The sequence below is a fragment of the Etheostoma cragini genome, chromosome 1, assembly GCF_013103735.1.
Source record: "Etheostoma cragini isolate CJK2018 chromosome 1, CSU_Ecrag_1.0, whole genome shotgun sequence".
Taxonomy (NCBI): Eukaryota; Metazoa; Chordata; class Actinopteri; order Perciformes; family Percidae; genus Etheostoma; species Etheostoma cragini.
This window is the reverse complement of record NC_048407.1, coordinates 2,228,769-2,247,033: the sequence shown is the minus strand read 5'-3', so window position 1 is coordinate 2,247,033 and position 18,265 is coordinate 2,228,769. Positions and strand designations below refer to the sequence as shown.

The following is an 18,265-nucleotide window of genomic DNA, read 5'->3' as shown; positions in this document are numbered from 1 at the left end:
CTTTGCAGAGCACTCTAGCTAACTTATGCTTTTTAAAAAACACTATAAAACATAAAAATACACTTTATGGCTTTATCTATGGGTTAACGGTACATGTTAAATTGCAATAGGTCAAACTAAAAACACGGCCAAGTTAGTGGGACAGTGAGCCAGAATATATTCTGTATCTGAAACTAAGGCAGCTACATGGAATCCATCCTTTTATTATTTAATAATTTAAAATCAGGGGTTGCAAAAACTCATATCCGATATTCAAGGTGGGGACTTGGGATTGGGGAATGAATGGGAAATAATGTGAATAAAATTCACATATAGGGCTCATCTGGCCTATATGTTGTATGCAGATAGAAGCTAACTCTTATATTATTATATTATAAGCAGATATAGCTGAATAATTCCTTTATTTTGTGAAATGTGCCATGTGGCGAGGTAGCTAGCTAGCTTGGAAACGTGAGCCGACAATGTGAGCTGTGTGCAAACTTAGGTTTCGAAGTGAACAACTCATTTATAAAAAGAACTGTTTCTCAATAAAGAATGAATGGACACGGATGAATTACACCTCAATTAATATGCAACGCTACATCGCACACCTTACCAGCTAGCAGAAACTAGCAGAAGGTGTTATATAAGGCTATATGCTGCTTAAGTGAAATATAAAAAATGTAATGTTTTCACTCCACTACTATAATCAAAATGAAAGCATGTATTCCTTTGGCTCAGACAGTGCAGTGCATGATGGGAGAATTTGCTGTGCACAGCCATAATAATAGGACTTTGGGTAAGATATTTTTAAGAGTTTTCAGTGGTTATGAGGAGCAATATGAAAGAGACATTTGGTGATGAATGATCATTGTTTAAGTACATTAAACCACATGGTTATTCATTTTTCATTAGTTATCTACAGGACAGCGTCTTTCAGAACATGACCTGCACAAAAGAGGGAAAAAAGGAACGCATCATTGTACCCAGCACTTCTGGAAATGCACTTCCGAACGCGTCTCTGTCCTCAGCACATTTCAAACCAAACTGACGCCCATGCTAATATTACTTAACACACACATTCATGTAACAGGTTGGATTTGGGATAACATTTCTGCTCTGTATCTGATATTTGCTGCTCTGTGGCTGTAAACATCTCTGCCACCTCTTCAGGGATTTGGGCCGTTTCACACCTCACGTCTGTGGTTTGTAGTCCTAAATGTGAAGCTGTCTGGATTTTTTCAATCAAACTTCAATCAAATGAATAAACCTCAAACTAATGTTTATGCTAAATCAACAAAAGGTCCCATTTCTTTTTTTTTCTTACCATACCCTCCAGGTTTACTGAGTCATCTATCTATACATCCAGGACTCGGACTGCTCCGGCTCCACATGCACCAAAGACATCACAGTTGGACATTACAGTGCTTTCGGGTCCTTCGGTAGTTATTTACAGTGATTCTTTTTGGAATATATGGTCAATAAACCTCATTAATAGGAAATTATACCTAATGTTTGAGTTAGAAAAGCAGAAATTAGGAATTATTGAGACTAAAATTAAAGGAATGGATGTTGATGATAATCACAGACTGGAATATGTCAACTTTTACTCAATACTATTTCCAAACTTTTTTTTCTAAATTATTTGTAGTTATTTTTATTATTTTAGTCTCTTTAATATTAGAGACTATAAAATTTGAGACCCAAAAATGTATGAAAGTAGAGATTTTTACTTGCCAAATCCATCAATCATTTTATTTTGGGTAATTAAAAAGAACATTGATATAGGAAAATGGGTCAATCGACCCGAGGACAACATGAGGGTTAACAAGTTATAATATTTGTTGTGTTCACCATGTTAGTTTAGCAGGTTAGCGTGTTAATATTGCACACGGGAGAAGTAAAGGCCTCTTTACAATCGCCTTTACAATCGCAGACCAGATGCCAGGACTCTTGAGTGACTGCAAGTCTCCCTTCTAAACGTACTGGGTTAAGTTCTTTTATGGTGAATGAAAGGTTTGAGCCGACCAAGTAGGTCACCGAGAGTCTAGAGAAACGTTCAGGGGCTTACCAAAGCCAGTGAGCTTCATCCTATGGAAATGATGAGAGATGTTAAATATATCCAACTTAGTAACGGTCATTGATTTATCTTCACTTTTTGCTAAAATCATTATTATTGATAACGGATCTGTTTTTCACCCAACCTTCAGCCAAAAGTTAAATGAAGAACTGATTTATCCTCACTTCTCAGGTAGGCAGATACAACCTGCAAAGACATTCCTTCCCAAGACTGACAGGAAGAAAACAAAAACAGCATCACAGCATCGGCACAAATGGAGAGGGATTTGGAGACGGAATTGAAGATGGATGCATGCCAACAACTCAGTGAGACAGCGCCTGCCTGAGATCTAACCTGATATTATGATCCAAGACTCAGCAGGCTTTGTTTACTTTCTAAATTCACCATTCAGTGGGAAGAAGCTTTAGATGAGGCTCGCTGTATTAAAGGAAGATGCTTAGTTGCATAAGTCTTGGAAGTTTACTCAGAAAGTTTAGCGTTCATGCCCAGAGATTTTACTCCACCCCTTTAAGAATTGTTTTTATATGTGTGATAGTTGAACTACAATTACATTCCTTAGTCACATGCAGTATTGTGCTGCTGTTTGTACAACACATTATTTATGCAGGGAAATCTAAAATAACAAAGAATGTGGTCTATTGTAGGCAAGGAGGTGTCAGTCTTTCTTTCTATCTGTAGTAAACTCAATAGACCAGCATGCTATGCAGCTACAGGTGTTTATTAATGTGACCCCTTTGCCTATCAAAAGAAAGGTCATCCTGGTTGCTGATTGATGGCTTATTTGTTTCAGATGTGTGCAATAGATGTCAAAATGTCCAAAATGTTTTTTCAATGCAGAGACAGTTGATTTCTTACTGTCAAAATCAACAAAGTACAGACGCTTTGGGCTCTGTTTTAACAACCTAAAGCACACGGCGCAGGTGCGTTTAGGGCGTGTGCGAGTCCACTTTGCTAGTTTAATGACGGAAAAAGCAGTGAAGTCTATCAGAAGCTCTTTTCTGGGGATGGCTGAGTGTTACTGTGCAGCCTCCAACTGAGCTTGAAGACGTAGATGTGACGTGGGCAACCTGTCTGAAAGTTGGAAGTCTTCTGGTAGCTGTGTAAGAGAAATCTCAATCATTCATTTCCAAATCAGCAGAGATGGTAAGGTTAGGGTTAGGGTTATAGGCCCTCCGTAAACCTGGGTTACACATAGTCTACGTCCCCTGAAGGCTCATCAGGGGCAGCTGAGTCAAGCTAGACACACATAACCGGAACAGTAATGAATATGTCTCCAAAATAAAAGCTTCAGATTTTGAAAGAACAATTACAGAACGAACACGGACATTTTATAGTGTTGTAGGCTATTAACGCGGTCAGTGTAACATGATACTATGATGATACTAAAAGGCTAGCAAACTAGCCTACAATATTTCCTCAGAGGCAGAAAACAGAAATAGCATAGACTGTGTATATATTGTATTTAATATTAACAGTCGATGAATCAAAGGCTGGTTTATGGATTGTCACGTGTGCAGTGTGTTTCTACCATCAGCGACGTTTCCACATTAAACGGCATGACTTTAAGATGAACCCTTAGAATCGATTAAAGAGCAAATCAAATGCCGTCTTTGCTATTTCTTTTGAAATTCAGTGGCACCGACATCAAATCCTGTGGACTATGTTGACCAGGTACGTTATGGCCATTGTCCATTCTCATTGATTTTATCATGCTCAAAACATTTTTTTTTAACTTCTACTCCAAAAATGTACTTCACCACTCACTTTAAAGTGCATTATCAAGGGGGAATATCCAATGCCAACGAGTTGCAAGGCTAAAAATCATAATACAAGAGACTGTATTGTAACTTAATTGTAGGCCATTACTGAACTTAACTAATAGCCTATTAATAATAGTTCTCTAATGTGTTTTTCCATGTTTTTTATAATATTAACAAGAGCTATTCAAGGGCAAACAGATCTATGGGAAAAACTCAACACCATAATTTAACTCTGCAAATGATGCATGTATATGGATTATATCACAATAACACCATAAATTATGCATGCAGTGTTGATAAATATTTAAAGGAGAAATCCTTGATTTCAGCGGGCCACTGTCTCATTTGCACACCAAACTGAATAATGGGGTAAGAGACCTTGGGGGCACCACAATAATTTACATCCCTCTTTTCTGATACATTACATTTTATTTCTTCAATAAACACAGCATTACATCACAGAAAACCACAATGATGTCCACATTACAACCGACATGCAGATCAAGTGTAACTTTAAAATGTCACAACCATACTGACAATATTACGGAGCCCCTAAAGGCGTTCATTTTAATAACATACTTATTTTTATTATTATTATTTTTATTTTAGGTCTTTATTAGATAGGACAGCTTAGACGTGAGAAATATTCTCCTTAATTATGTAAATACCGTATCATAACATTACTTTAACTATGTAAATACCGTACATATCCACACTCCTTATACTTCATTATTTATATTTCTCCTTGATATTTCTACTATTTGCGCAACTGCAACACAGAATTTTCCTTCAGTATTTTTTGATTCTGATATCGATTTATTGATACCGCGATATGCGACTGGATATTGTCTTAGATTTTGGATATATACCGTAAAAAGTACTAGCTGTACCTGGTTTACAAGTGCTACAAGTGATGTCATTTTCTGAACTCACCAGACTGTAGCTGTTCTATTATTTACCTTAACCTACTAAGTCATTATATCATTTCTGGAGAATATGTATAAAAAATCTCATTGTGTAAATAACATTTTGTTAAAGCACCAACAGTCAAGCATACACTATCGTCGCAATATCGGATCACCGGGAACGTTTTTGAGATTTATTTTCTTGTGCGCACAAGAAAAAAAGAATTTCCCATGTTCCTTAGGGGCTCCGTACAATGTCTATCCAAACCAATTATTACTTTGTAATGCACAGACAGACTACAACCGCGTCACCCACAGGAGCCCAGGAGCTCTATGCGTATGATTTCCATGATGTGAGCCACCCTGAGGAGGAGCTGGGTGCCCTGAGAGGATTCTACTCCGAAGGCCTCTTCACGGACATCGCCCTGCAGGGCTCCTCGGGCCAGATCCTGCACTGCCACATGGTGGCACTCTGTGCACGCAGCTCATAATTCAGGGTCATGTTCACTGCCGACATGAGGGAGAGGACCGACAGCCTTGTCAGGTATGCATGAGTATGTGAGAGAAAGGTAGGGCTCATCGTAGATTGATCATGCCAATTAAAGCACTCTAATTCCATGCCCCACTGCCATCAGCCCGCACTCAGCATTGACCCACCCTGTGCATCTGCTTCAACCTAATCAAGGACCGGTCGGACTAAAAAACACTTAGGGCAATGTTAAATGTGTGAGTAAGAAATATGAAATCAACAGCATCGACACAGCCATGGTGTCTACCGGTTTAAAATGTGGCTTACAGCAGTGTAAACACCTTGTTGGCATCAGTTGGAAGACAGGAAATGCGACGGTTTTCATGTGGACAAGCTTGGTTCATGATCCGCGTTGCTCATCTTTGCAACCATCTGCTGAGCTGCACCAGCCTTTAGGCAGACAATGGAGCCCTGCCAGCTCCGTGACCTCTGACCTCCCTGTAAGAGAGGGGGGAGGAGGAAACGGAGAAAAGATTCTTTAAGGGATCAACAAAATATCACAAAATCCTTTGAAAGTGTAGCTGGGGTCTTGTGTTCTGCGTGACCAGATGGTAACAGGGGACATGAGTCATGAAGATGGAGGGCTGCAAGTACATTTTCTTCCATATTCTCCCCCACGATAAAATTATCGTTAAATACCCCTTAATGGATTTCAGCAGTACTTGGGGACTAATAAAGTCTTACAACTTGCAGAGGTTTCAAAAGATATTGGCACATTGTAAAATATCCACTGTGTTTCAGTAATTATCACACACTTACCTAGCTTTGCCCATATTCTTTATGATGTGTCAATAGTGCCACCTATAACTGGAAATGAATTGCCTGTGTCGTCACCTGTATCTTTGTATTTTTTCTACACTTACTGACAGATGCTTTATAAAACAATCTGTGAATGCGGGTCATACTATAGGACACTGTCACTATCCTAATATATAGGTACTGTAGATAGTCAATGGACTGCACTTCTGTAGAGCTTCCCTAACTTAATGGATGAACTGCTTAACAAATGGTCATTAGCATTCACCCATTACCCCGTAGTGAAGGGCAGCTCCACCTCCTGAGACACATTTCTTTCCATCCATTCTGTGCATGTGCATAGAGGCTCTAACATTTGTTGGCCGTTTCAGCATCAGTTTTTTTTTTTTTTTTTTTAAAGCGTAACATCCATCTTTCTTGACCTCCAGTGGTTTCACTTTTCACCTTGCTGCAGGGAAGTACTAGCCTGGAAATCCAGACCCAAATCCTAAATATTACAGGTCTGGCAGTGAGTGATGAAAATGGTCCAGCTTTAGAGGCGGCACTAAGCATGCATTTGAAAATCTCACTGAGTGCAATTGGATAACACTTAGATTAAACTCTTGCCATATCCGGTTGGCAAAACAGCAAAGACGTCCTTCTTGCAAAGGAAGGATTTGATTGCCGTCTTCTGTTCTTCTTTTAGATGAAAAGCCAAGTCTAACTCGTTCATTGTAGCGGCCAAAACCGTTTCAATCAACTGGTGTTCATCGGTAGCCATCTTGTATCGTTTACTAATTACTTTGAGGTTGCAGCGCTCTTGTCGTCTGTTCAGCTCACTTCTGGCCCCGCCTGTATCAGATACACCGATGTGATTGGTGCAGCTCACCTCTACCCCGCTTGTATCAGATGGGTTATGTATGTTGATTTTCTTTGATCTGAAAATGGTCCAATAAAGGGACTTTAAAAAGACTTCCTCTCCTCTCCTCTCCTCTCAGGCTGCCGGTAGTGGAAGTGGAGGTCTTGTCAGCCTTGCCAGACTACATCCACTCCTCCAGACTCACCCTAACCCAGCTGAACGTGGAGAGCTTGCTGACGACCGCTGACCTGCTGCAGCTCGGAGCCGTGAAGAAGGCCTGCGAGGCCTTCCTGGTGCGTCTGCTGGATGTGGACAACTGCCTCGGCATGCTGGCGTTCTCTCAGCTCCACGCATGTCTCACCCTGGAGAAAGAAGCCCGCAGGCAGCCATCCGGCAGGTCAGAAATCAGTTTCTCTCTATATATTTCATAAAAACGTTTTGTAATGGGGAAAATTAACATTTTAGAAGTGGTACATTGTAGTTGTTGCTTTCCATGCCATTGAGTATTTTTCCAATGTGCAGTGATTAAAGGAAATTTCACACTTTAACAAATATGCTTGGATGGTTATCAAGGTATTTTGGCATACCAGGTTATTTAGAAATCTTGAAGGTATGATTTTCAAAACCATCATATATGCAGACGCTCCTCTTTTTATTAAACTCATACGGCGATGCTGTATTGAGACAAGGTTTCCAACAGTGTATTGTAGGCCTGGCGGCCCACCAGGTCTAAGTTGACACCCAGCCAGTGTTAAGCATCTGGGAATTAAAAATATAAAGTGTTTAAGATGTTGTCAAACTAAAACATGTGTTCTCAGTGTTATCTAGTGTTACAGTCATGTGTTTAAAATGTGTATGACGCTGGTAAATAGAATGGTTATATGTGTTATTTTTGGAAGTCATTGGCATATTCTATCATTTAAGTATGAGGACGTGTTGCAATCATTCAATGGGAATGCCTCAATAGAATTTGTGCAAACAAGCTAACATCAATGAATAGTTAATTCATTATTTTGGGAAACGGGACACGTAGAAGAGATGATCAATACCACATAGGCAGCTAATAATCTTCTCATTTAACTAAGAATCTAAGAAAGCAAATAAGTCTATTTTGCAAAAGGTCAAACTTTAAATGACTCTAAACTGTCCGTGTTTCCAGGTGTAGGGAAACAAAATCTACGTAGCAGGTGGTAATTATGGCTTCAAGGGCATCTGCAGCTACAACGAGATCCAGAGTTACAAGGTGGACATCAACCAGTGGAGTATCCTAACCACTTGCCCCCATTCAGGTTCTGATCGAATTATTAAATAATCAACATCTCAGGAATACTAAAGAATTAGTTAAAACAATTCCATCTGCTTTTGATTGTGCATGCAGAAAGAGATAGCTCCAATCTTACCTGTTTCCAATTTAGCCTTTAGGTAGAAAAGCCTGGCCTGAAACCCGCATATTTTCATGTCGTTGCTCCCAGCAGAGTACAGGATGTGCCTGGTGCCTTTGAACAGCAGCCTGTACCTAGTAGGGGGCCAGACCACCCTCGCTGATCGCTTCGACCCAGACACAGAAGAATGGATCCCGCTTGCCATGATGAAGGAGGGGAGGATAGAGTGTGGCGCAGTGGCCATGCTGGGCTGCGTGTACGTCACTGGGGGCTATTCCTGCTCTAAAAGGACTTACCTGCAGAGCGTGGAGAAATACGACCCTCACACAGATACATGGGACATGGTCGGAGATCTGACAGAAGCAGCACGCTTGCATGGCTGTATCTGTGTTTATCGTGACACGTGGTGTGGAAAGACTGGCAAGTCAAAGAAACTGCATCATCATCTTCTCTTGGATTGTAGTGTCAATAGGGTGAACTGGTTGAAAAGCTTCCAGTAGGCAGTGATGTACCACCTGGTTTGAGTTTAATTAGTTCAAATCAGGAGAGACTTGTGAAGAGTGAAAACAGTTGATGAGTTAATGAGCATGGTGCATAATAGGTTGATAGGTATTGCAATGTTAAATATTAGGGGTATAGAGGCCTTGGATTTATAGGAACATCCCCCCGATGGAGTCTAGACACTGGTCGAGGTGCAGAAGGGGTGAAGGAAGCCTGAAGCTCTGGATGGATGTGATGTGGAACGGGGCTTCTGATGGAGGAACCCTGGGTGTTGAGAATGATGAGAACTGGAACAGCAGCAGAGGGGGGGGGGGATTTAAAGATTGAATGTAATAATCCAGTCCAATATTTCTCATAGCAGGACCTGCACAGGTGTAAGTAACACCATTAATGAAGGCTCACTTCCAGCAGTGATCCACGACAGTGTGAATTCATCCGTCATTAATTTTCATTTTCTTTACCTGACACCTGTGCTTTTAGTACTGTGACATTTCAAAATGCCTCCTGTGAACAATAGCCTATTAGAGTTCAGTAAACTTATTAAGCAAAACCACAATTATGGGAGTACACTAGTTATTAATGAAATGCAACACTAGCACACGCAGAGAAAACTTGTGAAAAGACCCCCCCCCCCCTCCTGAGGAAACCCATCTCGTTATTTCGGTCATGACCCAGCCTTTGCTATGTAACATTTAAATAACTTGCCATTATATTTTAGTTTCAAAAACTTGGGTGAAAGTCCTGTTTGTGAAATGGGTAATGACAAAAGTAGAAATGAGATAAGTGTTGGCCCTGGAAGGTAAATGAACCCTTTAGTGATCGAGGGTAATACATTTAGGAGCAATTTTGATTGTATTTCCTTCATGAGAAGGCAAGTTTCATGATTCTCTTATTTTACTTATTTGTAGCTATCACATCTCTTACCCTTATTCCTGGGCTTCAGTCAGACATACAGACAGGCAGAATGACAGACAGGCAGGCAGACAGACAGGCAGACAGACTTATGGACAGACAGACAGGCAGACAGTTTTTGAGGCTCTTGGACTTTGCCCAGTGAGGTTAAACTCAAACTTCAGATGGTTTATTCCTCCAGAAAAGGAGACAACCTGGCTCTGGTTCCTGGGTATCCTTAAGCAAGTTTATCTAGTAACTGCTAATCAATTTAGAGTTTTATCTATTCTCAAAGGAGGTGTGTGTGTGCGTGCGTGTGTGTGTTGGTTTGTGTGTGTGTGGGGCTGTTTGAGAGTTAACAAAGTAAAAGGAAGAAGTAGATGAAAACAGATGGACAGGCAGTCCAGCAGATAGCGGGGCAGACAGAGGCAGACACACCGGGACAGTCTCCGGTCATCTTCGTGTCTTTCGACCTCACCCTTATCTGAACCCCTGAATCCCAGGGAGTTTCTCTCTGTGCAGTCGCACACAGGTCCTTACAGAGAAAAGGTACCATCCACGAGACTGAGAGTAAGAGGAGAGGAAGAAAGTCTTCATGTAACTGGAGCTGCATTACACAGTATGTGTATTTTTGTAACTTGTTTAAACTTGATTGTCCATCATTGCTACGAAATATTTAAGCCAATCAACAAAGCTACGGTTTGAAATGTAGTTTTTAATTTATTTTTGAGCTGTTTTATGTTGGTGGCATGGCTCTAGGGATGGCATGTCTGTTTATTGGCCGGTGCACCTCTTTGGTCCAGACCATTTTTGCCATTTTCTCAACAACTATGAGATGATTGCCATACTATTTAACACATACATCTGTGTCCCCCTCCCCCCCCTCCCCTCTGTCAGGGTTTGTTTGAACAGCAAGAATAACAATAGTGGCATTTTGAAAATGATTGATTGATAATGAAATCCCTGCATTAGTTGCAGAAGTTCAGATGTAATTATACAGTACAATATAATCCATGACTTTACAGTTTCCATCTGTGGTGCTGGAGAAAGACTGCGTCTTTAACAAGCAGCTGAAGGGTGTCACATATTAATTATACCTGGGAATAGCTAATATGGTACCGGCTGCAATAAAAAAAAATGTCTCTGTAAATTGTGTGAAACCCTATTAGGTATATGCACAGATCCCAGTCTGAACTTACATGACAAATGCTTACCCTTTTCCACCAATTTCTCCGATGTCTATGCTCATTGTTCTCTTTGACAATAATGGCCCAGATCTAAATCTCCTTGACCCATTTCATTTCAAGTTCCACCGCTGTGCTCTGAAGGCTGAACACCACACACGCATTACTGCTCTTTCAGTACGGCAAAAAGTCAGAGTAATGATGACATGATGCCAGGGGATGGCAGTGTTGCTCTATGCTGAATCCGGGACTATGCCTGGCAAGAAACACAACATCTGGGTCTAAGTATAATTGGTTTGTAGCATGCTCTTTTGAGTTTTTCCTCAAACTCAGAGGAGCTTTTCTCTTGACAAGCAAGGACACATACAATCACTAAATCAATAGAGGGACCGATGGACAAGAGAATCTTGCTGAATACCTTTGGATGTAGCCTAAGTAAGTGTTCATCCTTGATCAGTGATGTTGTGGAGGGTAAAGCCCCCTCATCTAAACCCCTTACACTTGCAGAATGCTTTTAAGCAAGTAGCTTTCATAACCTTCTCAGAACATTTTGTCAAGTTGCCCTTAAGCAAGGCTCTCAACCGCGAGCAGTTGCAGTAAAAACATCTGGCCGTGCATTATCGGGGTGTCGATCCAGCTTGTGACGCTACTATTACTTAGCCAGGCGCTAACTACAGCACCCTGCAACAAGAGAACAACCTGTGTCACACAATATTTCACCCACAGAACCTTAATACGTCTTACATTATTACAATATGTCTTTTTGACGTATCTATTGATTGTGGCAACAAAGGCAAGCCATTAAAGAGTCTTGATTATGCTTTTTTGGGGGGGATTTTCTTTTCTATATAAAGCTTTTTTTGTGTATGTAATGCCTTTATAAAAAGCAAACACATTTCACACAAATGGAGCTTTCTCTCCCACAGACAGCACAACTGTCTAAAAACCGTTCGCCCACATTCCTGTTTAATAATCCTCAATTAATAATGTCATATTTTGAGAATGCCAGCCCAGTTTTTCATAAGTGCTGCCCACAGGTGCTGCCCGAGGCTTGTTTGAATCTGGCCGACCAATCGCAACAGAGTGGGCCGGCTGACCAATCAGAGCACACTGGGCTGGGCGGGCCAAGAGCTCAGACAGACTCTTTCATGCAGAGGAGCTGCAGCAATGGGCAGTAAGAGAAACATAATGTATTTTTTGAACATGAAAGCATGCAAACCTTTTCTAATAGGCCGCAGGAGTACACATCTGACAGTGAAAAGGAATATAATAAGGTCTCTTTAATAAAAGGGTTGAGGGACCTGAGTGTGAGCAGATAGGATTGGTGGGTCCTGGTTATCGATGAAGGTTGATAAAGGTCATGCATTATTTAGTGGGACCAAGAGAATAAATGAGGTGGGTCATTGGAAATCCACCTCTTATACACACCCAATATGTCCCCCCCTTTCATCTTTCCTCTCATCATAGCTCTGCTCCATGCCCTCATCCTTGTTGTTTTCGCCCACTTAAAGCTGATAATGAAATGGATGCACTGGGCGAAGCAGGCGATTAATCAGAGCAGATGTGTATCTAGGTGAGTGCCAGAGCAAGTCTCAGGAGCACTGGGGGCCTGACGGCTCAAACTCCACACTGGTTTCAGTAGGCAAGCAGAGCCCTCGCCTCTCACCCCACGGCTGTCATTACCAACGTATGTGCCAGCCTGCCTTATTACAATTAATTAGCGGGTGGCGAAAAGTCCTCACACTTCAGAAGCGATCACGTCTCATCTCGGCCAACCAAAAGGCTGCTGGTGGGCTGTTGTCACTTTTGCTGGCCTGTTAAATCTGGGACGACAATTTAATAGCACAACATGTAGTGGTTTTATCTTTAGAGAAATATCAAAAATAAATCAATAAAATAGTGTAGATGTTAGCCTCAATACACATTTTGTTATCTTTATGATATTTTCTCTCCCCTGTATAATGTATAATATACATATGATGAGCATATTTATAATCCTGGGAAAATTCGCACTAACTATGAATAACATTAGGTAAAATAAGCAGAAAATTAACAAATAGAAAAGCTCAAATAGACAATAAATAAAGCCTTAATGTGACTATAATAAAGATTGAGCTTATAAAAAATAATTGGATTTAAACTAGATTGGGATTCTGCATTGGACTCAGTGACTTTATTTAGTCCTGGTCTGGTGTTGCCAGACCTATGTCCACAGTGCTGTGGAGGAAGGTCTGGCTACACCACACACACATTCTAGATAGGAGAGAAAAACAAAACTCTGGGTTGTTTGCATTTGTTTAACCCTTGTATGGTATTCGGGTCAAATTACCCCATTTTACATTTTTTCAAGAAGAAAATTGGTACAAATATACATTTTTTCTACCTGAAAATCAATGGCCTTGCCTTATTTTCTGTAATAAATATAACCATAAAAATATACTGTATATATTCCGTGATGTATTACTGACTCAATTCAGAAATTATTGTGAATATGACTACGTATGTTTTTTCCAAGATAAGAAGGATCACATAGTGGATTTTTAACACAATGAATGACCTTGTGAAAAAAAACAAATCACACTTCCATTTTTAATTGAGACTGATTGCATTCCCTAAACACATATGTTTCTCAATGGTTTGAAATTGAGATAAAGACAGTATGTGTTAATGGATTATGAAGTAAAAATCTATTTCAGAATTGTTTTTAAAACCCCAAATAAGTCCCGGGTCAGTTTGACCCGAGGGACACGAGAGGGTCCCGGAAGTGAAGACAACACGAGGGTTAAACCAATCATAATCTTACAATCACATACAAGATTAAATTAAGTTAACTGTTGATGCAATACAGTAACTTCAGCTATTTAAATTAGCTGGATACGTGGTTAAACTGAATTTTCCCCTACTAGTGTATCCCTGTGTGTACTTTGTCCACAGGAATACACACCAATTGACTTTATTGTCATTTAACAGCACATTTACATATACAGCTGAGCAAGACTAAGTTGCAAGGCTCCGAAAAAAGAAAAGAAACAGAAGACAAGTAAATAGAGAAACAGTATAAATATATGTACGTGGAATACAAAGTATGCAAAAGTCAAAAGTATTATAAGACGATTATGACTAGTGCAAATATAACTGGAGCAGGAGGATGTATTGCAGGGAAAACAGGGAAATGATCAATATCAATTTAAAGTTACTTAGAGCAACCAGTCCCAACACATCCCTGCAGTCCCCTGCCTTGTCACATGATCCAAAACATCTTCAAAACTTGACGTTTTAAGCGTGTAACGCGCTAGTTTGACGTTTGTTGTGGTTTTCTGAAGCGAACATAGTTTGAGAACGGCAACACACGGGAGCAAAAGGCCATTAACCTGGAAATGTACTTCCGCTGAGCCAGACTAATTTGGTCCTCATCATACTTCATCTCTTATAGTACACTCCTGCAACATCTTTAGCAGATGTTGCATACAATGTACGGTTCCCTTCTTTTAATGTTAGTTTCCAACAAGTCATCATCGGCCCTGTTAGACGGCTCGACCCAACATGATCCTAGGCTCCAAATCACCTGGGGCTGTACACGTGACCTCAGCATTGAGAACATGGCTTGTGTACACAGTTTACTAAAAGAAACGGTTTTAACAACTCCTTTTAGCAGTCGTTGTTTACGCTAGCCGCCATCTTGTCAGTCAAAAAGACTCGATCTCTGACTGCGAATGAACGGACGCCACAGGAGGAAATCTCGTTCTCATTCATACGAGGCTCTTTTTTCAACCACAAAACGACAAAACCACTGCACTTATAAGGAACTAAGCTTTAGGAGCTTTCCATCTTGACTCTCCCCCCTGTCACGTTGCATTCAGAGATCTCGGAGACTGAGACTCTTTTAATAATAACAATGCATCCTTTATTAGTCCCAGAAGGGGAAATTATAATTGTGTTATTACACACAGGCCTGAGCTACACACATATGCTCAGTACCTATATGCACTAATTGGAGAGATGTCAGAGTGGGGGGGCTGTCCATGGAACAGCGCCCCGAGCAGTTGGGGGTTCAGTGCCTTATTGAAGGGCACCTTGGCAGTGCCTAGGAGGTGAACTGGCACCTCTTCAGCTACTAGTCCACCACCATACTTTGGTCCATGTGGGGACTTGAGCCAGCAACCTTCCGGTTCCCAACCCAACGCCCAACGGGTTGAGCTACTGCCCCCCCCCCCCCCCCCCCCCCCCCCCCCCCCGAGACTGGTGAGATGGACGGCAACCGGAAAAAACAACACAATGTTCACAGTGTTCTCAGTGCTGGATTTCACGTGTGGAGCCCCTGGTGATACTTCGAGCAAAGTCTCATGTAGTGTCGAGCCTTCTTTGTGTTTTCAAAATAGTGATTTTGATGCAATCCTAGCTCTCCTATTCAAAAGGCCTTTTGACCAAAACGAGAATACAGTCAATCTTAAAAGTGACGTTTCCATCCTAATTATGCTTTGAAACGAAGGTTTGACTCAGGTAAATTCACAAAAGGACCCGAGGTTGCAATATTGGTGAGAGTCGCGCTTTAAGATGCATTGAAGCTCCAAAGCTGGATGTCATTCAGTCATCTCACCACACAGATTCAGGCTTTCCAAACTGGAAAGAGAAGATACCCCTGCTTAGCTGACCAGTTGAAATGGAAATGATGCTGACCAAGTTCACTGCGTGGGACCTGATCACATTCTCAAGGCTATACCGGTTGCCTTTTAAGATGTCCAATGTTCACAGATGTACACTTGACAGTATTTGATTAAGTTTTGCCCAGTGTTATTTCTATGTGAGCTTCAGTATCTTCACAACATTTTACCTAATGTCTGCAGAAGGCAGAATTACCTCTTTTAAAGCATGCTGTGCAGAGGAAAAAAGCAAATTAGGTATTATAAGATACCCGGGGAAGCCAATATCAGTGGTTGAGGCATGTGTCCGAAATAGAAAAAAGGTCCTACACAAGTGAGATATTGGTTTAAGGTTTCTGATATCGCACATGAGGGCTGTCTGTACTGCAGTGTGACAGCAATATAACACCTGTTCATGAGCTTATCAAAATCTCTACATTGCAGGGCTTTTAGAATGACATTAAAGTGTTTGTATTCTGCTCATTTCCAGGCTCGTAATTGTATTTAGAGGTTATACCAGTATAGGTTTACATGGTTTACTTATCAAAAAACACTATATTGGTTCAAGTCCCCATACAGACCAAAGGTAGGGTGGACTGGTGGTTGGAGAGATTCCTGGGCACTGTCTAGGTGCTCTTGAGCAAGGCACCGAACCCCCCTCAACTGCTCAGCGCGCTGGCCCTGCACTGGCAGCCCAATCACTCTGACATCTTTCCATTAGTGCATGTAGAGGACCTGAGCATGTGTGTGTAGATCAATAAATAGTATAAATTATTTAAAAACAAAGTTATATGGTAAGGTTGGCCTTTTTTTTTTTTTCAACTGATGTATGCTGAAAATACCATATGAGTTCTACTGCATAGCAAGTATTTGTCTCAGTTTTGTTTGGTGGAGCAGACACTGGAGAGATGTAGACCAGTTTAGCAAGAAAACACCAAATTACATAAGTTATTTTGTGGTTAGTGTCCAGCACATTTTATCCCACGTCTCCTATCAAAAGTATCTTCTGTTTCCTTCCCTGTGGGAGGTTTTTTACTCTCTGCTCACCACACTCTAAATTAACTTATTATCACAGGACTCAAGAAATCTTACCCTTACACACCCATGCACACTGGAACATTTGTATCTTATGGTACACTTACAGTATTTGCAATGCAAAGATGACCAGAGGATCATCATGACCAGTTTGGTCCTTGCTTGGGCCTTTGCACATGTACAGTATGACACAACACACAACAAAAAAAAACTAAAGGCTATGGCATTATGGCACACACACACACACACACACACACACACACACACACACACACACACACACACAGACATAGACACACACACACACACACACACACACACACACACACACACACACACCACTCCATGTGCCATGTCAATAGTGACTTGCAGTTTACATCATAATAGGAAAATGCATATTTGACTGAAAGGATGCTTTGCCTGGTTCTCTGATTTACTTAAACAAACAGAAGAAAAAAACGTCTATTCATGTGTCTTGTTGAAAAAGCAATAAATACGTTATTAAATGAATCTCCATCTTCACTAACTATAGCCTACTTTGAATACTTAACATATTGCGAAAGCAAAAAAGCAAAAGTAAGTATATACATCAAATTAAACAGCTCCTTTAATGTGTTGTGTGTGTGAGTGTGTGTGTGTGTTTTGCCGTCCCATATCAAAGCTGATGATTTAATTGGCCAGTTTGACATAGGGGAGGGCTGGTAGGACTGTCCAAGCCAATTTCAGGCTCCTGTCTTTGGTCAACCTTTAGATTTGGGGAGTAACCAGAATAGAGGAGAGAGATCTGAATGCTGAAAGTCAACGCGTCCTTGGAGCAAAGTCAAGTCACCTCTGGGGAATCATGCTGACGAAGAGCAGCTCCACCTGTCTCTTCATCGTCATCCTTGACTTCATCTTCTGCCTTCCTCTGCTTGTTCAGACCTTGCAAAGAAGGTATGTTTATGTCTCGCTCAAAATGAACTGGACTTCGGCCCAAAGGTACTGCAGGGAGAACCATATCGACCTGGCCACTTTGAGAAATCAGGATGACATGAATGCAGTACAGAGTCCATGCGATTATTCGGACAACAATCTCTGTTGGATTGGTCTCTATAGAGCCCAAAGTTATCAAAATGACTGGGATTGGTCTGATGGAGATCTAAGCAGCTTTAGAAAGTGGAGTTCTATCAACGACCAGCCTAATAACTACCAGGGAAAAGAGGATTGTGTTGCTATGGGACAAACATTTTGGTTTGATATATTCTGCACTGACCAACGTGCATTTGTGTGTTATGATAATCTAATCTTGGTGAAAGAGAACAAGACATGGGAGGACGCTCTGGAACACTGCAGGAATCTCGATTCCAATTCAAACGACCCATCCTCAGGTCATACCTACAATCTTCCAGACATGGACTTTGGAGGGATCAACTCAGATGCCAGAAAAGCGATCCTGGATGCCCAGACACCAGAGGTATGGGTAGGTCTACGTTTCCTGGCAGGAGAGTGGCTGTGGGTGAACAGGAAGCCTCTGCTGCAACCCCAGCCTGCCTGCCCTGCACCCAGGAGGAACTGTGGGACAATGTCACAGACCGGGGAGATTTTGCCACACAGGGACTGTTTGGAGAGAAGGAATTTTCTTTGCGTAGAATTATAAAGTACATCTAGTTCAGATCCTACATATGTAGATACATGTTTTATTAGTCTATATTAAGCTGTCTTCTGGATCTGTGCTTGTGGATGTGTACTTAGAGTAGTTGTAGCATTTGCATTCACAAATTTGAGGAATTAACTATAACTTCTAGA

The 18,265-nt window shown here is 41.1% G+C and overlaps 2 protein-coding genes across 2 annotated transcripts; both read left to right on the top strand.

Annotated features, from left to right (window-relative positions):
- Window positions 1–5,239: 5,239 nt before the first annotated feature.
- LOC117947936 (kelch-like protein 23) lies at window positions 5,240–7,376 on the top strand. Its single transcript, XM_034877310.1, has 3 exons — window positions 5,240–5,268; window positions 6,933–7,244; window positions 7,370–7,376. Exons 1-3 carry the CDS (start codon window positions 5,240–5,242, stop codon window positions 7,374–7,376), a joined length of 348 nt encoding a protein of 115 aa, XP_034733201.1.
- Window positions 7,377–17,282: 9,906 nt separating this feature from the next.
- On the top strand, window positions 17,283–18,265 carry LOC117948197. The gene has a single exon (XM_034877729.1). It carries the CDS (start codon window positions 17,322–17,324, stop codon window positions 18,114–18,116), a length of 795 nt encoding a protein of 264 aa, XP_034733620.1. The 5' UTR covers window positions 17,283–17,321; the 3' UTR covers window positions 18,117–18,265.

Bases quoted from the DNA above. Each gene is read 5' to 3' on its own strand.
- LOC117947936 (XM_034877310.1), top strand. From the start codon at position 5,240: ATGAGGGAGAGGACCGACAGCCTTGTCAG. The intron at 5,269-6,932 runs GTATGCATGAGT...TTTGATCTGAAA, and splicing joins AGGACCGACAGCCTTGTCAG to ATGGTCCAATAAAGGGACTT.
- LOC117948197 (XM_034877729.1), top strand. From the start codon at position 17,322: ATGCTGACGAAGAGCAGCTCCACCTGTCTCTTCATCGTCATCCTTGAC.